This window comes from Geotrypetes seraphini, chromosome 1 (genome assembly GCF_902459505.1).
Source record: "Geotrypetes seraphini chromosome 1, aGeoSer1.1, whole genome shotgun sequence".
Classification (NCBI taxonomy): domain Eukaryota; kingdom Metazoa; phylum Chordata; class Amphibia; order Gymnophiona; family Dermophiidae; genus Geotrypetes; species Geotrypetes seraphini.
This window is the reverse complement of record NC_047084.1, coordinates 167,269,217-167,290,918: the sequence shown is the minus strand read 5'-3', so window position 1 is coordinate 167,290,918 and position 21,702 is coordinate 167,269,217. Positions and strand designations below refer to the sequence as shown.

At 42.3% G+C, this 21,702-nt stretch overlaps 1 protein-coding gene across 5 annotated transcripts in view; it reads right to left on the bottom strand.

Moving 5' to 3' along the window:
• The window catches only part of GLRB (glycine receptor beta), a 128,829-nt gene that overhangs the window by 13,298 nt on the left and 93,829 nt on the right, over positions 1–21,702 (bottom strand). For 4 of the 5 annotated variants that reach the window (XR_004539158.1, XR_004539159.1, XR_004539162.1 and 1 more), the window contains 2 exons: positions 9,948–10,100; positions 482–611 (listed from right to left, as the gene is read on the bottom strand). Coding sequence is in view for 1 of the 5 variants with exons in the window: in XM_033941330.1 (XP_033797221.1) it covers positions 9,948–10,100 (153 nt within the window). In the remaining 4 variants the exon portion in view is untranslated. The remainder of the gene's footprint in view (positions 1–481; positions 612–9,947; positions 10,101–21,702) is intronic. The other variant, XM_033941330.1, reaches the window with a different exon arrangement.

Sequence of the window (21,702 nt, the reverse complement as noted above, 5' to 3'; positions counted from 1 at the left end):
CTGAAGTCTGTGTGTTCTCAACCAGGCAGAGCTGTGAAATTGCTCCAAGTAGCAGAATTCGCTCCAATAAGGGACAAAATTACACCAAATAAAATAATAATAATAAAACGGGGAGAGCAGAACAAATATCCCTGCAAGGCACACATGCAGAAGGAAAGAACTGTAGGTGGAGCTAAAGAGCCCCATGAAGTACAGCAGAGGCAGAGTGAAAAATTCAGAGTGGATTCCTTCTGCAGCATGCGGCTATAGGGATATTACTCATGTGTCTAGAATATTTTACCTATTGCACTGGAAATATGATTTTAACCTTGCTTATTAGAGCATATACAGTATATTACCACTACTATTTCAGTAGCATTCCATTCAGATAACACCATCACGAAGATTTCTCTTTTCTAGTTAGTTTAAAAACCCAGTATCATCTACGAGCAAAGCAAAGTGAAAATGACATTTCAATGGAAACAATAGGGTTTATTGTCACCTGTCAGAGAAATCTTCCATCACTGATGATCATGTGGTGGGATTTTTTTTTTTTTTATTTCAGTTTGTAACATGTGGATCAAACATATGGATGAAGAATGGAGGCACAGAATGAATATCATAACAGTGATCTATGGATGAGAAATGAAAATGTCAACACAAGAATTAAACAGTTACGAATCCACATAATAATAATTTAAATCTTTAAAACAGGGAACGGGTAATGAAGAAGGAACAGTTAGAAAATGGTGAAGTCTTTAGACAAACCTGTTGTGAAAATTCAACATAAACTAGTTAACTCTATAAAAGTTATAACGCCCAATTTCTAACCATAAATCAGCTATTCCAGGGGTAGGCAATTCCGGTCCTCAAGAGCTGGAGCCAGGTCAGGTTTTCAGGATCTCCACAATGAATATGCAAGAGATGGATTTGCATGCACTGCCTCCTTGAGATGCAAATCTATCTCATGCATACTTATTGTGGATATCCTGAAAACCTGACCTGGCTCCGGCTCTCGAGGACTGGAATTGTCTACCCCTGAGCTATTCAATAGATTTTCAAAAATAACACCTCCAGTGCAGTAGAGAAGTGGATGGAAATAAGAGATGATAGATCTCTCTGGTTGCAAACTATTAACCATTTCCCTTCTGCAATATATATTTTACAATAGAAACACACAGATAATTATTGTTTCTCCTCTTTTATCAGTATACCCCTTGGGATATTCATGCCATTCATTCCGAATATCTGGCCTTCATTAGGAGAGGTAACAATCATTTAGTATAAGTTTTTCTTTTATTCAGATGTCAGTGATTTTCCTATCAAGGACATATGTTTACAAACAGAGAAATTGAGCATAGATGGATGCAACAAAATAGATTAAAAGACAAATCTTGTGGGGGGAGGGGGGCAGGGGGGATCCCCTAAGATTCTGTGGGTGAGAGGGTGCAAAAAGATTAGACCAATGCATGATCCCAAGATTGCTAAGAAACCAAATTGTTAGGCGTGTATATTGACTCAATTTACAATGGAGACAGGTGAATGCTCTAGGGAAAAACACTGTTTTAGATCTATGGTAGTAAATAATGGCATACCCTGAGGTCAGATAAAGAGTACTATACAAAATTTGATTCTTTCTAATTTGAACTGTATAATATAGCACTGACTATAGGTTATAGGTCTTATGAAACATACCAGCTAAGCTCATCCTGGTGATGTCCAAAGCGGAACGGGTGATTCTACTATATATTTAATAGCATTATCTTGGCTGCCAATGCATGCAAGAGTTCAATTTCAGTTGATTGTTGTTTTATTTTGGTTTATTTATTTATTTATTTTTCAAATTCTTTATTCATTTTTCCATCTTACATCAAGAACACAATATTACATCATTTAAATCTTGTAAAAATCACTTGTACTTCTTTTAACATCATCTTAAAAACATACATTTAAACCCTCCCCTCCCACTCTTCCCACAAATATTTTAATCAAAAATATCATATAAATATTATCAATTGATCAAACCTTAATATAACTTTATACCCACCCCCTCTCCCTATGTATAAGTGTACTTTCAATGGATAATGGTGTCTACTCATTGCAATAATTTGTCAATGGCCCCCAATGGTTTTTTATATGCATGGGCAGACACATTGCAGTATATGGAGTCCTATTTCACTATATGAGCCAGAGCATCAATTTATATTTTTGTTACCTACAATAAATCAATATAATTTAGAAGAAAACAGGAAAAAGTCCAATAAAGGAAGGGGATCAGAGAGCTGTAACTCTTTTACAAAACTGTGCTAGCAGTTTGTAGAGCTGAATGGCCCGCACTGCTCCCAACGTTCATAGGAACTCTATGAGCATCGGGAGAAGCGAGGGCCATTCAGCGTGGCTCTCCACGCTACATACTGCTAGCACAGTTTAATAGAAGAAACATAGAAACATAGAAATAGACGGCAGATAAGGGCCACAGCCCATCTAGTCTGCCCACCCCAATGACCCTCCCCTACCTTTCTCTGTGAATATATCCCACGTGTCTATCCCATTTGGCCTTAAAATCAGGCACGCTGCTGGCCTCAATAACCTGAAGCGGAAGACTATTCCAGCGATCAACCACCCTTTCAGTGAAAAAGAATTTCCTGGTGTCCCCGTGCAGTTTCCCGCCCCTGATTTTCCACGGATGCCCCCTTGTTGCCGCGGGACCCTTGAAAAAGAAGATATCTTCTTCCACCTCGATGCGGCCCGTGAGATACTTGAATGTCTCGATCATGTCACCCCTCTCTCTGCGTTCCTCGAGTGAGTACAGCTGCAACTTATCCAGCCGTTCCTCGTACGGGAGATCCTTGAGTCCCGAGACCATCCGGCTGGCCATTCTCTGGACCGACTCCAGTCTCAGCACATCCTTACGGTAATGCGGCCTCCAGAAATTGCACACAGTATTCCAGGTGGGGCCTCACCATGGATCTATACAATGGCATAATGACTAAAGGCTTACGGCTGACGAAACTCCTGCGTATGCAACCTATGATTTGCCTTGCCTTGGATGAAGCTTGCTCCACTTGATTGGCAGTCTTCATGTTTTCACTGACGATCACCCCTAAGTCTCGTTCTGCTTTAGTTCTTGTTAGGATCTCGCCATTAAGGGTGTAAGTCTTGCATGGATTTTGGCTGCCCAGGTGCATGACTGCATTTTTTGGCATTGAAGCTGAGTTGCCAGGACCTAGACCAGCGCTCCAGTAGGAGTAGGTCGTGCATCATGTTGTCGGACATTGAATTTATGTCTGTTGTGCTTTTGCCCACTACATTGCTTAGTTTGGCGTCATCGGCGAATAATATTATTTTACCTCGCAGCCCTTCTGCCATGTCTCTTATAAAGATGTTGAATAGGATTGGGCCCAGGACCGAGCCCTGCGGCACTCCACTGATTACCTCCGTCATTTCGGAGGGGGTGCCGTTCACCACTACCCTCTGAAGCCTACCTCCAAGCCAGTTCCCAACCCATTTTGTCAATGTGTCACCCAATCCTATAGAACTCATCTTGTTCAGCAACCTGCGGTGTGGTACGCTATCGAATGCTTTACTGAAGTCCAGGTATACGATGTCCAGGACTCCCCAAAATCCAGCTTCCTCGTCACCCAGTCAAAGAAGCTGATCAGGTTGGATTGGCAGGATGTCCCCTTAGTAAATCCATGTTGACGGGGATCCCGTAGATTCTCCTCGTTCAGGATCGTATCCAATTGGCATTTGATTAGAGTTTCCATTAGTTTGCACACTATTGATGTGAGACTCACCGGTCTGTAGTTTGCTGTCTCCATCTTGGAGCCTTTCTTGTGGAGTGGAATGACGTTAGCTGTCTTCCAGTCCAACGGGACGTTACCCGTACTAAGGGAGAGATTGAAGAGCGCGGATAGCGGTTCCGCCAAGACATCACACAACTCCCTGAGCACCCTGGGGTTCGGGTTGTTAGGCCCCATTGCCTTGTTAACCTTAAGAGGGGGTTAGTGCTGGACTTGTGTCAGATTTCTTTTGTCATACATTGAAAACTTGGTTGTTTAAAAAGATTTACCCAATTCTAAATGTTTAAAATAAGAATGATACTGAATAATTTTACATGGTCAGGTTGGGCCCATGTGCCTCAGGCCCCGCCCCCAGGAGGGACCTAAGGCTCCCGGGCCTATTCTGATTGGCCCAGGCGCCTTAGGCCCCACCAGTAGGCGGAGCTTTGGGACGGATTGGCCAATCCGGCCTCATTCCGTCGTTGGCTGCCTGCCGGACAGGCGGGTTTGGCTCCCGTCTGTCCGGCCAACTACAGAAAGGTACGGGGAAGGGGGGTGGGGGTGTCGTGGGGGTCGGCCAGGGGGGTCGCAGGTCGGCTGGGGGTGCGATCGGAGGTTCTTGGCGGGGGCGGTCGTTGGGGGGAGGGGGGTTTGCGTCGAGGGCAGGAGGGCCTGGGATCCCTCCTGCCCGTAATGTAGTGCGGGGTGGGGTTAGGGGGTCGCCGTGGCCAGGAGGGTTTGGGCTCCCTCCTGGTCCGAACAACTAGCGGGGGTGGGGGGGATCGCCAGGGCCAGGAGGACTTGGGCTCCCTCCTGGCCCGATATTGTCGGGGAGTTGGGGAGTCGGCGGGGCAAGAGGGCTTGGGCTCCCTTTGCCCCGATCGTGTCGGGGAGTAGGGGGGGGCAAGAGGGCTTGAGCTCCCTCTTGCCCCGATCGCGTCGGGGTGCCGCGGTTGGCTGGGGCAAGAGGGCTTGAGCTCCATCTTGCCCCGATCGTGTCGGGGAGTCGGCAAGGCAAGAGGGGAAGCAGCAGGACACCGGTAGGAGCTTCTACATGATGGGGGGGTCGGGAGGCTGTGGGGGTGCGAGCGGTCCTTCAGGGTGGGGGTGCGTGCGAGCGGTCCTTCAGGGTGGGGGTGCGTGCGAGCGGTCCTTCGGGGTGGGGGTGCGAGCGGTCCTACGGGGGGGGATGAATCGGACGTCGGGGGGGGCATCAGGCTTTCAGGGTGGGGACAGGACTTCAAGGGGGAGAGGAGAGTCAGGGCGGGCAAAAGAAGAGTCGGGGTGGCCAGAGGAGAGTCGGGGCGGGCGACTGGAGAGTCGGGCAGCATGCGCGGTATACAAAAATTTCTGTACATAAATGTGTGTTTTCCGTGCGCTATACCCGTGTGCGCGTTTTACACGGGTGCGCGTTATCTACGTGAAAATACGGTAGATTTTTTTTTAACCTTTATGTAAACAAGATTTTTGTATAATGTACTTTCATTTCTTTCTGATCAGGATATAACTTGAATTAAAACTCCTGCCCTCCTTCCAACAACCACATGGCCACCAAAAGGGTAATTTATAACAGTTTTATACATGTTTAGCATGGCATATATGATAATTTAAATTTGTTTTTAGCTTTTGTCATATAGATTTTGTATCTTTTGTGATTTTGTCTTGTTCTTTTTGTTTATTGATTATATTTGTAATTTTGTAACCCACTTAGCATTGTTGGATTTGCAGGATATAAATATTTTAAATAAATGAATGAAAACATTCTGCCTAAGTGCTACTCTGCAAATATTTGCTTTACTTACACAATGTGTATTTGCAATGTGTGTGTACACAGGTGAAGAGTATAGGCAGGATATAGGCAGAGCTCCCAATTATGCATGTAACTTAGGATACTGGATGATGTAAGTGTGAGCATCTAATGTTAGGTGTGTTGATTATGGGTTATGCTACCACCCTATAATGTAACCTAGAGGCCAAGATTCCTCCCTTGGAGTGTCTAAATGAAAGTTGTAGAATTGCCATCTATGAGGGAAGAGAGCTCCTTGGAAGTATCTCCTGATGCTGAAAGCATGACCAAAATGCTCTTGATGTTATCCTGAAACAGACAAGTTTTAGCACCCACAGATCAGTAGCTGTATGTGAAAAGCAGTTTATGAAAAACTTGAGCCTCCCTCTTAATGGAAGGCTACTGAAACACTGATTATGTTTTCCATTGAGACAATCAAAATTCTGTCTCTGGTTTGGCTATAGAACCGGTTAGATCTTCTGAGCCCTCTGCAGTCTAGGAGGAGAATGAGATCCCCATCTTGTCAGTGAAAAGCAAGAGGAAATCATATCTCCCCTCAGTTTTGTTCGTTTTAATGCAAGACTTTCCAATGCACTAAGCCCAATTCTACTGCATAGGGCTTTTCAACTATTTTTTCAGGTTGTGCAGTTATGTACACATAAGTGCACATTATCTGAAAAAATGTAATACAGGTGTACTTACCACCTCTTATTTAGAGCCACTTAGGCTCAGATTCTAAAAACAGCGCCTAAGTTAATTGTTTTAATTGACCAAGCTGTAAAAAAAAAAACAAATTAAAAGAAAAAAAAAAAAGTAGGCGCCTACAAAACATGGCGCCAAAATCGTGTTTACACAGACATCTAGCAGCGCTGAACAGCAAAAGAGGCGTGGTTATGGACAGGGTTGATGATCAGTGTTGCTAAGCGTGATTCTTTCTTGAAGGTAGACACTGGAAATGTAGGCCATTAAAACCCTGGCCTACATTTCTGGCGCCTACCTTGGACACAAGCTGCAATTCTGAAAATGTTTCTGTTATCCGAGTGGCATGTGACCGGCATCACTTTTTCAGGCACCTGATTATGGCACCGCTGGCCTACATTGTAAGCATAGCGGACGGGGTTGCCAGTTCCCCCCCCTCCCGAACGAAATGAGGCAGAAGGGATGCCCAACCCCTCCTGCCGGAAGACCCCCCACCCCCCCGATCGCTAGTAGGAGGGTGCCCAACCCCTACTGCCAGCAGACCTTCTCCACTAACCTTAAATACCGTCTGGCAGGCCCACCTCTGTCGAAATGAAGAGGGGGGGGCCTGCCCCTTGCCAGTACATTGTGGGATGCACCGGGAGGGGCCTAAGGCCTGATTGGCCAAGGGGCCTAAGGCCCCTATGGGCGTGTTGAGGGGTCTTCCAGGCAGGAGGGATTGGGCATCCCTCCTGCCTCGTTCGTTCGGGAAGGGGGTGGGGGAGACACTTGCAGCTGCAGCCGCTCCACTTACCATAGCAGGGAGATCCCTTGCCACGATAACTATAACGGGTGCATCTACAATAACCCAATTGTCTAATCGGCATCTGTAACATGGATGTCGGTTACAGAATCGTGTTTATTTTAGGCGGCCTTAGGCCCGGTTCTATATAAGACGCCCGTCGGCTTCTGAGACCGGGCATCCTATAAAGAACCTGGGCTTACGTGTTTCCACGTTTACCCTGCATTATCTAGTTAGAGAATGCAAATGTCAAAGCACTAGCTGTTAATACTTACATGCCCTTTCTCCACCCCTGACATGTCTTCAGCAAAAATTATTTTTAGAAAATAGCTAATGTGAGAGTTAGCCATTGTTGACAGGCAAACTACTGCAAAAAGTTTTAACACGTTTTGGGTAAGCTTTTTCCCCCATGTTAGTGCTTAACATGATTTCATAAAAGGGTCTCTAAGTGCTGAAAAAAAAAATACAGTTTTGAATTCAGTTTATCCAAAGATTCTAGTGTTATGAACATTCCCAAAAATCCATAAAGCAATGAAGACACACAGGGTAAACCAAAAGTATCAGCAAAAAAAAAATAAAAAATCCTTGTTTGACCTATTGCAAATGTATTTGTTATGTCCTCATAACAGCATTTCGATATTACATCACATGAAAAGTGGAGGAGTGGCCTAACGGTTAGTGCAGCGGTTTGAGAAACATGGGAATCAGGTTCAATTCCCACTGCAGCTCCTGTATATAATATGTAAACCGCTTTGATTGTAAGCGCAGAAAGGCAATACAGTACTCCCCCGAAATTTGCAGGGGTTCCATTCCAGGAACCCCCGCAAATTTCAAAAAACTGTGATTGCGGTTTTTTTGCCTGTCAAAAGGCCGGGGAGGCAGGGGAGGGCAGCTGGAGAGGCAGGGGAGGGCAGCTGGAGTGCCGGCGGGTGAAGAAAATCACTTGTGGTCTGCTCCGACCACCTCTTCCTCTAATAAAGTCGGGCTACACCAAACAGGAGCTGCTTTGACACGCAGCTCCTGATTGGTGTAGCCTGACTTTACTACAGGAAGTGGCGGTCAGTGAATCTGCGATTCACAAACCGCGAATTTGTGAGGGAACACTGTATATCAAATCCCGCCCATTTCATTTCCTTAAAAGACTACTTTACTCTTCCTTTTCTGGGATTAAGAATTTGAATCACATGAAAAAGTACTTTGAAGCAATGAATAATGTCTAATTTCACAAGAAGAAATTCTCTGACAAATTTTAGTCTAGCAACATATTTACTGAAAATAAGAGCACCACGTCAGGTCTTACAAACTGAGCTTAACTATACCAATTCTCAAAGGAAACGGAAGGCACTGTTTGTACAGGCCTTTTGTGTTTCCTGATTAGTGGAGAAGTTTGAAAGGTTTTTCTGGGCTTTGTTTGTCATTAACTACTTCTTAAGGGGTTGGGTTTTTTTTTGGGGGGGAGGGGATTTTATTATTCTCTGTTAGGCTTGCATTTTATGTTTTAGATTTGTGTTTTTATTGTATTCTACCTAGGACTCTGCGTAACATTGAATAGAAATTATAAATTTAAAATTTTTAAATATTACTGCAAGGAACATTTATTTATTGTTTAATTAAATAAGAATAGCCATACTGGGTCCGTCTCAATAGTAGACTATTGACTTTTTCCTCCAGGAACTTGTCCAAACCTTTCTTAAATCTTGTTATGCTAACTACTGTTACCATATGTTCCAGAGATTAACTATTCTTTGAGTAAAAAAATATTTCCTCCTATTTGTTTTAAAAGTATTTCCATCTAATTTCGAGTGTCCCCTGGTTTTTGTACTTTTCGAAAAATTGATTAACTCATACCCATTCTACTTCATTCAGGATTTTGTAGATTTCAATCATATCTCCCCTTCTGTCATCTCTTTTCCAAGCTGAAGAGCCTCAGCCTTTTTACTCTTTCCTCAAAGAAGAGGGATTTCATCCCCTTTATCATTTTGTTCGCTCTCCTTTCAACCTTTTCTAATTCCACTGTATCTTTGAGGTACAGCGACCACAAATGTGTGCAATACTTAAGGTGAGGTTGCAACATGGAGCAAAATGGAGGCATTATAATATTCTTAGTCTTATTTACCATCCTCTTGCTAATAATTTCTAGCATCCTGTTTGCTTTTTTGGCTGCATCTGCACACTAGGCAGAAGATTTCAGCATAATGTCTACAATGACACCCCAATCTTTTTTTTTTGTGCTGACTCTTAAGGTGGATCCTAGCATAACGTAACTAAAATTTGGATTATTCTTCCAATGTGCATCCTTTGCATTTGACAATATTAAATTTCATCTTCCCTTTGGATGCCCAATTTTCCATCTTCCTAAGCTCTTGCAATTTTTCACAGTTCTCATATGTTTTGACAATTTTGAATAGTTTTGTGTTATCTGCAAATTTAATTATCTCACTTGTTCCAATTTCCATATCAATTATAAATATATTAAATAGCACCGGTCTCAGTACAGATCTCTTTGGCACACTACGATTTACCCTCCTCCACTGAGAAAAATGGCCATTTAACCCTACCCCCTGTTTTCTGTCCAATAACCAATTCCTAATCCACAACAGAACATTGCATCCTATCTCATGATTCAAGAGAACATGATTTCAAAAATTATTATGCTGGAAATAATATAAAGAACTCCAATGGTATTACTGCACCTTTCAAACAAAGATTTTTAAATATGAGGCATAGTCATAAGCACACAAATCTCAAGAATATTGTTTCTTGCTAATTTCAAGCCACAACATGATATAACAAGATAAACATAAACATGGAGATCATGAAATGGCAGTGATGTGGCTGGTGACTTTACAGGTCTAAAATCAGAACAAGTGAAAACAAAATGTGAATTTAGATTTGGGTACAAAGTATAACTGTGGGTTACCCAAAGGTACTCTTGCAGCACTTGCATCTGGATTGATCCAAAAGGATAGCCAGGAAAGAACAACAATAAGCAGGGTGGGAGCATAAACACCCATCATATAAAATCCAACTTGTCTTCTTAGAGTGAAGATGACCTCTACACAACTGTAATAACCTTTAAGGGAATAAAAGAAGAAATACTTCATAAAACAAAACATGAAATTGTTTTGCCTATTAAAATATATGACTGTATAATTATCAAAGGAGAAGACTACTTTTCAAAGATTTTAGAACAGTTTTAAAATAAAGTCAGGTCATTTACAAACGTGTTTCTGTTTATGCGCTGAAAATACACTGGGCCAGGAAAGCTCTTCTCTATCTGACCTTTCAGTACTACATTACTATATAACACTGCGAACCAACCACCACATGTGGCTAAAGATCAATGTCCAGATTTACAGGTTTTCATGTAGAGAACCCTGTAGTGGTGTCTCAGTCTTGTTAAGATCAGTAGGTGTTCTTTTGACATCTGAGCTGAAGAAGCTGCATAAAGATAGAAACTATAGGATCCTATTCTATAAAGGTTCGGTCACGAACATAGCATGAAATAAACTGTTTAGAGCCAATCCCCCACACTATATTAAAAAGGAAGTATCCTATCAGTAACAAAGTAATGTGGTTGTCTGTTAATCTTAGATACTAGAAATAAAAGTGAAAAATACGTTTTAGCAGGGTGGATAAAAATCGATTAAAAAGAGGTTTTTTAAAAATTTAAATTGGATTATTTTTTAAAATAAAATGATTTTTTGAAGAAAAATCTATCTAAAGATAGTTTTCCATTTAAAATACATTCTAGTCTAAAAGTTATTCACCATGAAATAAGGATTAGCTTTTAATTATGTAGAATGAAGCTGTATATTCATGCAATTTTTAATTCCATTAAACCATTTATAATTTTTTTATCGTCCTCCCTCGCTCCATTCCCAAAGCAGCAGAGCCAGTTCTGACAAACCTCTCCCTCCATTTCCAAAGCAGCAGAGTCCGTTTACCGGTGCCTCCTCTGCTCGATGGCAGCCCGATACAGCTTCGGGTGAGTGAGTGAGTGAGGAAGGGAAGTTTGTCAGGACTAGCTCTACTGCTTTGGGACATGAGAGAAAGTTCATATACCACAATGTGTGTATTTATCAAAAACAAGAAAAGGACCTCATACGCCCAAACCTCACCCTCCAGAGAGAGCCTTACTGGGGTATGATTTTTATCATTGGCCCAAAACCTTGTTGATTTATTTTATTTTTAATTTATTTTTCAAAAATTAATGTGATGATTTCTACCAATTGATTCCACATATTCTTTTAAAAAAGACCAAAAAAGCGCTTAACTTATTGTGGTCTGAGGCCAATAGCCTGCAGAAAACCTTGAGGAGTCTTCTATGTGGTCCTTCACAGGGAGCCTAACTGTGGTTTGGACGGTGACAGCGTTGGACCTGAAGCAGGAGGCGAGGTGCAGCTTCGGAGTACAAGATCTGCCGGGACTATAGACAGAGTTGAATCGGGACCTGCTACAGCTAAGTTGGATTTTCTGTATACCCAGTCTTTATGTGACAATGGTTTTCTTTTCCCGTGAGAATTTGGGTGGGGCTGAAGATTGAAGCTGCTAACTGAACTGAACTGAGATAAAATAACTGCTATAAAATGTTAGTTTGGATATGTGGAGTTTTTTGAGATCCATGAAGCTGAACTGAGATCTCCTTTTTCTCCACATTTATGTGTGTCTTTTTGAAGGTAGCAGTGTGTTTGTGTTTCACAGTAAGTTGCAATTGCTGGATTAATAGGCCCCCCCAAACTAGTGCTAGCACATTACTTAATTTGTACATTTGATATTATAAGTGTGCTACCTTGGTTGTAATTGAAATCATCCATTATTATACTATCGCCCAATTTGAATATAGTAAGTTTGGAACTATTTTAGCAAGGTATTTAAAGGGGAAAAGAATGACAAAGGTTATATAGAAAATTAAAGGACCCAAGGATAAGTTGTTTTATGCAGATGAAAAGGTTCAAAATGTTTTTCAGTCTTTTTATAAGAACTTATGCACTGAATCTGAATTAAGGGGGGGCAGGAACAGATAATAACATATCTAGATGAGGTCCAACTGCCTAAGTTTCAAAGGAAGATAGTACTAAATTGGATCTTCATGGGAGGCTCAGAGACATTTGATGCTATATTGGGTGTTTTTGTTTTGATGTATTTTGGGAAATTTCATTACAATTTCTAGGGATATAACTAGTAGGGGGATTGGGGGAAGAGGGGTTTATAAGGGGGATACTTGCTAACATAGTTTATCAGTGTTAAACTTCAGTATTATTTTATTGGCTTGTTTTCTTTTAGCACTGTGCTATGTATTGGATGGGGTATTTGTTGGCCCCTAGCTTTGCTGTTTTTGTCTATTTTTCAAAATTTCAATAAAAATTTATTTGGAAAAAAAATTAATAAAAATGGATCATCCTATAATGACACAGGAAATTTTGAAAGCTATTAAAACTTTGCGACTAGATAGCTCTGCTGGTCTTGATGGATTTTATAAATATTTTGTAATATGGTCGGTCCATTACTGGTACAGGTAGGTAATGGACTGCTGGGAAATTCCTCGCCCCCTAGTATGAGGGAAGCAGGGATCATCATATTGTTGAAACCTGGAATAGACCCTGCTTCATGCTCTTCCTATCGTCCTATTTCCCTTTTGAATATAAATGTAAAGCTTATAGCTACAGTGATAGCTGATAAGACTTTCTACAGCCCTCCCCTACTTGATACATGTAGATCAATCTGTTTTTGTTTCAAAACTCCAGGTTGGCGGACAATATTTCTAGGACATTAAACGTCATATGTGGGGGCTCGTAAAACAAACATGCGTTTTCTACTTTTATCAACTGATGCAAAGAAGGCGTTTGATAGGGTCTGCTGGGGTTTTTTATGACAGCTGTTACAGAAAGTGGGAGCAGGGACTGGGCTCTGTACCTGGATCCACAAATTGTATGAAATCCCGGTACCAAGGTGAATGGTGAATATTCTACCCCTTTTGAAATTCAAAGAGGAACTAGACAGGGCTGCCCGCTCTCACCTCTTCTTTTTGCCATATCAATAGAGCCTTTTGCTCAGTGTATATGAAATAATCCAAAAATACAAGGATTTCAATTTGGTTCTTTACATCATCAACTGACACTTTTTGCTGATGATATTCTATTTTATGTCCAACAGTCTCAGTGGACCCTGTCAGAATTACAACTTTATGGTAATGTGAAAGGGTTCAAAATTAATTATAATAAATTGGAGATTTTAGGAATTACAACCTCTCCCTCTGAAAAAGAGCTCCGCAGAAATTTTCCATTTAAATGGGCTCCTACTCAAGATATTTAGGAGCTCAAATTACCAGAGATCCTTCTAAGTTGTATTTGAGCAATTTTGAAATCTTATGGAGCAATATTAGACAAGATTTAAACAAATGGTGTTTTTTATGGTTGTCTTGGTAGGGAAAGATTGCAGTACTTAAAATGAATGTATTACCCCATATGCTTTTTCTTTTTCAAGCTTTATCCCATTACAAAAGGTACACTTGAGTCTCCCCAGCGAAAATTATCTCGATTTGTATGGGGTACAGGATCCCCAAGATTGCCTAGATCATTATTATGGCAGGGTCCTGAATTTGGGGGGGAGGGGACTGCCTAATATATCTTGGTATTATTGGGCAGCCCAAATTAGGCAAAATTTTTGATTGGGAATTTTTCCCTGACAAACCAGAAGTGCTATTACAACTTCAACTTTTCCCTTATGCCATTTAATCTGGGCTTCTCATCTGAGGATCTTGATATGGGATGTTTTCAGAATCCATACGTTTCTCATTTATTGGGACTTTGGTATAAAATACGACAATCTTTTGGCAGGAATAAGGGAATATTCTCTTCCTCAGTTATCAGACTTGAACCTGCTTTTCAGGCAGGTAGAGGAGGAGGAGTTTTCATCAGATGGGAACAACAGGGCTTAACAAGATTTAGACAATTTATGGAAAATGTAGAGATCATTTCCTTTGCAGAATTACAAGAATCTTATCAATTACTCCCTGGAAATTTTTTCCCATACTTGCAGGTTAAACATTTTTTTTACAGAACCAAGGGTGGCTGAGGGGTTAATGAGACTGAATTTGAGAACCTGGAAAACTTAAGTATGAGGCTCCAAATTTTGCATAAGCCAATTACTATGCTGTATAAATTTTTCAATAATGGTAAATTTATTAAACATAAGTTTATGACCCTATTGGAAACCGACATGGGGTCGACATTAACTAAATCTGAATGGAAAAGAATATTTATAGAGGCATCTAAATCATCTAGATGTGTCTTAATTAAAGAGAATGTCTATAAGTTCTCACCCATTGGTATTATACCCCTGACTGAAAACATGCTATGTTTCCACAAGATGCAACCGATATTTGTTGAAGATGTCTTGCTGCCAAGGGAACTTTTTATCATATATGGTGGTCTTATGATCTTATACAATTTTTTTGGTCCTCTGTTGTATGTCAAAAGGCTTGGGTTTCTCTATACAATTATATCCAAAGATATGTCTATTAAGCCTTTATAATAATAAGGGGCGTTAGTGGCAAAGACAAATTAAGCATCTCTGCTTTGCTGCAGCTAAATGTGTGATAGCATTGAAATGGAAACTAAAACTTAACCTTATATACCGGGTCTTCAACCAAAGGAAGCTTGACGCGGTTAACAATAAAATAAAAAAATAATGTTTAGCGAATAAAAAAGTTTTTAGAAGTTTACGGAAGAGTTGGAAGGAACTGGGACACCTCAAAAATAGGGGAAGTTCATTCCATAATTGGAGAAATTTAAACGCCAGAGAGCTGCTAAAATTCTTAACTCCTTGAATTCCTTACTAGAAGGAAGAGAAAGTTTAAATTAATGAATGCCTCTCGCATGAAAATCTATAAGTATTCCATAGCAAAGGAACAAAAGGAGCAAATGTACCATGTAAAATCTTAAAAACAATACATAAACACTTAAAATGAATTCTAAAATAAACTGGGAGCCAATGGAGAGAGAAAAACAAAGGAGTCGCATGGTCAAATTTGCTCTTTCCATAGATCAATTTTGCGGCAATATTCTGAATCAATTGTAGTTTTTGAAGGCAGTTCTTAGTGATGCCAAGATAAATGGCGTTACAATAATCTAACCAGGATAATAAACAGATTGGACCAAAACAGAAAAATGACGTTGATGGAAAAGAGATCTAACCTTCCTCAACATTCGTAAGCTGAAAAAACATTTCTTAACCAGAGAGTTTATTTGATCCTTAAAAGTAAGAGGAGAATCATAAAGTATTTCCAAAATCTTAGAAGGGAGACTCCAGAAGGAAGATGATCCAATTTTGAAGGAAGATGATCCAATTGGAAGGAAGATGATTCAATTTTGGGCTTAACCACAGAAGTTTAGTTTTAGCTGTATTTAGATTCATCTGGACAGACATAGCCCAAGTTTGAAGTTTAGAGATACAGTGATTTATTTTAAAAGTTAAATTGGTAATATTTGGATCAATCTCAATCAGTATAAAAATGTCATCCGCATAAGTAAAAAGCATTTCTCACATTGACAGCTTATAAATATTCAAAGTTGTTATATAAAGATTGAACAAAATTGGAGAAAGCAGAGAGCCCTTGGGAACTCCGCAAGGAGGTTGCCAGGAATTAGAAATATTACCATCAATATTAACTGAATAAGATAGGGACAATAAAAATTCAGAAAACCAAACAAGAACAACCTGATTAAGATCGATATCTGAAAGTAATTGGAACAAAATGTCATGATGTTCTACATCAAACACCGCGGACAAAGCAAACTGAAGCAAAATTGAACATTTATTTTGAAGTCGTAGTTGTTGGATTTTAGAAATAAGAGATATCAATAAAGTTTTGATACTAAAATTAGAATGAAACCAATATTGAAAAGGTTGAAGTAATGAAAATTTCTCCAGATAATTGGTAAGTTGACCCGCTACAATTGATTCTAACAACTTTGTCAACAATGGTATATTAGCAATTGGTCGATAATGTGAGGGGATAATGGGGTCTAGATCTGATTTTTTCAGAAGAAGAAGGAGAGTTATTTGCCCCATAGATTGCGGAAAGTATCCATTTTCCAGTGAATAATTTAATAAAATGGTCAACCAAGTTATGACCTGAGAAGGAATATTGAAAAAAAGATATGACAGAAAAGGGTCCAATGAACATTTACCGTATTTTCGCGGATATAACGCGCACCATTGTAAAACGCGCACAGGGGTATAGCGCGCAGAAATCACGATGATATGTACAAAAACTTTTCTATACCGCGCTCAGGCATATAACGCGCATGCTGCCCGACTCTCCTCTGGCCACCCCGACTCTCCTCTGGTTGCCCCGACTCACCCTGACTTTCGGTGCACTGCCCCGACTCTCCTCTGTTTGCCCCGACTCACCGTTCACCCGCCCTGACTTTCGGTGCACTGCCCCGCCTCTCCGTGCCTGTCCCCCTTGAAGTCCTGTCCCCCCTTGAAGGTCTGCCTGTCCCCCCTTGAAGGTCTGCCTGTCCCCCCTTGAAGTCCTGTCCCCCTTGAAGGTCTGCCTGTCCCCCTTGAAGATCTGCCTGTCCCCCCTTGAAGTCCTGTCCCCATCCTGAAAGCCTGATGCCCCCCCTCGACGTCCGATTCTTCTCCCCCCTCGGCAGGACCACTCGCACCCCCACCCCGAAGGACCGCCGACTCCCCGACAATATTGGGCCAGGAGGGAGCCCAAATCCTCCTGGCCACGGCGACCCCCTAACCCCACCCCGCACTACATTACGGGCAGGAGGGATCCCAGGCCCTCCTGCCCTCGACGCAAACCCCCTCCCCCCAACGACCGCCCCCCCCCAAGAACCTCCGCCCGTCCCCCAGCCGACCCGCGACCCCCCTGGCCGACCCCCACGACACCCCCACCCGCCTTCCCCGTACTTTGTGTAGTTGGGCCAGAAGGGAGCCCAAACCCTCCTGGCCACGGCGACCCCCTAACCCCACCCCGCACTACATTACGGGCAGGAGGGATCCCAGGCCCTCCTGCCCTCGACGCAAACCCCCCTCCCTCCAACGACCGCCCCCCCCCCCAAGAACCTCCGACCGACCCGCGACCCCCCTGGCCGACCCCCCCACCCCCCTTCCCCGTACCTTTGGAAGTTGGCCGGACAGACGGGAGCCAAACCCGCCTGTCCGGCAGGCAGCCAACGAAGGAATGAGGCCGGATTGGCCCATCCGTCCTAAAGCTCCGCCTACTGGTGGGGCCTAAGGCGCGTGGGCCAATCAGAATAGGCCCTGGAGCCTTAGGTCCCACCTGGGGGCGCGGCCTGAGGCACATGGGCCAAACCCGACCATGTGTCTCAGGCCGCGCCCCCAGGTGGGACCTAAGGCTCCAGGGCCTATTCTGATTGGCCCACGCGCCTTAGGCCCCACCAGTAGGCGGAGCTTTAGGACGGATGGGCCAATCCGGCCTCATTCCTTCGTTGGCTGCCTGCCGGACAGGCGGGTTTGGCTCCCGTCTGTCCTGCCAACTTCCAAAGGTACGGGGAAGGGGGGTGGGGGGGTCGGCCAGGGGGGTCGCGGGTCGGTCGGAGGTTCTTGGGGGGGGGGCGGTCGTTGGAGGGAGGGGGGTTTGCGTCGAGGGCAGGAGGGCCTGGGATCCCTCCTGCCGGTAATGTAGTGCGGGGTGGGGTTAGGGGGTCGCCGTGGCCAGGAGGGTTTGGGCTCCCTTCTGGCCCAACTACACAAAGTACGGGGAAGGCGGGTGGGGGTGTCGTGGGGGTCGGCCAGGGGGGTCGCGGGTCGGCTGGGGGACGGGCGGAGGTTCTTGGGGGGGGGCGGGCGTTGGGGGGAGGGGGTTTGCGTCGAGGGCAGGAGGGCCTGGGATCCCTCCTGCCCGTAATGTAGTGCGGGGTGGGGTTAGGGGGTCGCCGTGGCCAGGAGGGTTTGGGCTCCCTCCTGGCCCGATATTGTTGGGGAGTCGGCGGTCCTTCGGGGTGAGGGTGCGAGTGGTCCTGCCGGGGGGGGGATGTATCGGACGTCGGGGAGTCGGCCGGGCAAGAGGGCTTGGGCTCCCTCTTGCTCCGATCGTGGATGCGGGTGCGGGTGGGAGCGCGTGCGAGCGGTCGTTCGGGGTGGGGGTGCGAGCGGTCCTGCTGGGGGGGTGAATCGGGCGTCGGGCGGGGTGGGAACTATGTTTAAAAACTTTTGTATACCGCGCTCAGGCATATAACGCGCGAGGGGTATGCGCGGTACGTAAAATCACGTATAACGCGCGCGTTATATCCGCGAAAATACGGTACACTTTCTCAACTTTTCACATAATTTGGATACTTGGTATTCAGAAACTGGGTCAAAAGAACATCACTAACAATCAACTGGTATCTCCAGTGTAGAATTATTTGAATGAGAGATGTCCAATATTTCCTGCAGGAAAAGATTGCCTAATGAGTAAAATTAATTTCATTGAAGACACTGGAACAACTAACAGATAAACATCGAGGCTGTTTTGATCCTTCTAATGATTTATGGGTTCAGCTAGCCCTGATCTTATAGGCATCTTCATTTTTAGAGTGATGATAATAACCTAGCTTTACAAGAAAGATGATCAATGAATCGAGGGTTGGGAGGGAATAGGGTGGATGGTTAGGGGAGGGGGGAGGGATTAGGATGAGAATAGATGTATAATTATTTGAAGTATATGTTGTAGTAATATGGTGTTTCAAATAGCCCACAAAGGGCTTAGAATTTGTTTCTTATTTTCTTTATGTATTTTAAAATAAATTTCAATAAAAATTTATTTTAAATGTAAAATAGCTCCTCCTCTTGTTGGTCCTTGGACCAGTTGCTCCAAGAAGCAGTTATTTATGACGTCCAGGAATTTTACTTCCCTAGCACTCCCTGATGTAACATTTAACCAGTCAATGTTGGGGTAATTTTTTTTCTTTACCTAATTTAGTTTGCTGCTGGTGGAACTGTCTCTCTAGTGCCCCTGTCCAGGGTAGGTGGAACCTCTTTCTGGATTTACAGCACCGTTTTGAACCTGTCTTTGGATATACAGCACTCTTTGTACATTACCCAGAAGCACTGGAATATTGAGCATTTGAACATTATATGAAAATAAGTGGAGTTTTTTTAGCCAATGAAGCTCAACTGAGGTTTTTTCTCCACTTATTCTTTTTCCTGCTTTCCTTGTTTTTTGTTTTGTTTTCTCTGCTCTATGTGCTTGGTTTGTGTGTGTACGGATGGATAGTTCCTTATAATATAGATTTACTCCCTCTTCTACTAAACCGCGCTAGCGATTTTAGCGCAGGGAGCCGCACTGAATGGCCTGTGCTGCTCCCGACGCTAATTGAGTTCCTATGAGCGTTGGGAGCAGTGCAGGCAATACAGCACTGTTTAGTAGAAGAGGTGGTTAGAGTATGATTGCAGTGATCTAGTAATTGAAATTACCCATTATTACACTGTTGCTCAATTCTCCAGCTTTCCTAATCTCTGAAAACATTTCTTCATCTGTCTGTTCATTTTGTCTCAGGGGACGGTAGTCTAACCCTACCTTTATATTTCTTCCTATCACACATGGAATATCTATCCATATGGATTCCATACTGCTATCTATGTCATGCAGAATGTTTATTTTATTTGATTCAACTCCCTCTTTAACATATAGCACAACCCCCCTTCCAATCTGATCTACTCTATCCTTTTTTCCCAAAAATATTTTATTAAAATTTAAATCAATACAATGAAGTAACAAAAAATACTAACACAATCTAACAAAATTAAGTATCAAGGTTGTTGTAACATAAAACAAAGAATTACAGACAGTTCCAGATTTTTTAAATTTTTTTCATACTGCCACACTTAATTACATATATTTTTTCATATTTGCTATATATATTTGCTTATTCCACCAAATGTTGTATTCTAATTTAGAGAAGTCTTTCCAATTATTGAATTGTTTTGATTGCAATCAATATTAAATTCTTAAGTAACTGTTTTTTTTAATGTGTTTAAAGTTGATTTAAGACTAAATTTTCCCAAAATAATTATTGAATAAGTCAATGGTTCTCTTATATATAGTAATTTGACACTGTTAACCAAATCTTACTCCAATACGATGCAACACAAAGAAGGAAGATTGCATTAGATTTGCTGAATGTAATGATGACATAGCTGATTTCCAAACAAGTTTCCATTGGATATCATCCAATTTAATACCTAGATCAGATTCCCAAATGCCTTGAATCTCCGTCCACCATCCCACCAATATTTAACTTAAACCATTTAGCAGCAGCTCCTCTACAATTTACTAAAGAAGAGACAATTGAAATTATGCTTGGTTAACCATCTTGAATCTTATTTTGTAAATGAGCAGATTTTATACAATGTAGAAGCTGAATCCATCTATAATGCTGTTGATTAGGTAACATATTTTTCCACCAAAACAGAAAAGGCCAACCACCAAATGCCCACTTTTTCACAAATTTTCCAATCAACATTTGATCCTTGAATTTTATTTCTTTAGTTATTCCAAATCATTCCACTTAATAATGGTCCTTTCTAATTCATGAAACAAAGGATTATTACTCATATCACCTTTAACACCTACATATGGTAACGTCCACAAAGGGGTTCCCAAAGTTTCCTCTTCAAACTTGATCCAAGCTTATTCGGGTACTTGCAAGTCTGACATTATCCATTTTGAGCTTTGTCTGAGAATAAATGTCAAGTGATATTCATAGAAACTTGGAAAGTTTGACACCTCCACTGTCTTTATTAGCTTTGAGTTTTTTAAAGCTTATCTTAGGTGGCTTATTATTCCACAAAAACTTAGTAAGTAACCTCTCCATCTTTTTATATACTGATTTAGCCCATCTTTTTATGTACTGAGATCTACTCTATACTTGCGATATAATTTGTATCCAGGTAACACAGTGTCTCATTGATTGTCCTCCTTCCACCAGGTCTCTGAGATGCCTATTATATCTACCTCATCATTCAGTGCTATATACTTTAACTCTCCTATTTTATTTTTTAGGCTTCTAGCCTCTGTATATAGACGTCGCTCGAATCAACCAGTCATCCAGATAGAGATGAACCAAGATACCCTCTTTGTGTAAGGCCACCATAACCCTGGTGAAGGTGCGCAGAGCTGTAGCCAGACCAAATGGAAGTGCACAGAACTGACAATGCTTTCCTAAAATTGCAAAGCAAAGGAAGCGCTGATGAGTCCCAAATCAGAATATGAAGGTAATCCTCAGTCAGATCAAGAGAAGTCAGAAATTCTCCAGGCTGTACTGCTAAGATGATCGACTTGAGGGTCTCCATATGAAACAAAAGAACCCGGAGTATCCAATTTACTCCTTTCCTATCCAAAATAGGCTTTAAAAACCCTTCTTTCTTGGACACCACAAAGTAAATGGAGTACCTGCTGGAGCGAATCTCCAGTGGAGGCACTAGCACCATGGTCCAGAGCTTCACTAACCTCTGAAGTGTTTGACAAAACATCTGTTTCTTCCAAGATCTGGCAAGGGCCAGTCGAATTCAAGAGCATAGCTGTCCCAAATCACCTCTAGGACCCACTGATCCATCATGATCTCAGTCCACCCCCCCGTAAAATTCCCAAAGACAGGCTCTCACCAGAACCTGGGGAAGGACCCAAACATCGTTATTGGACTGGACAG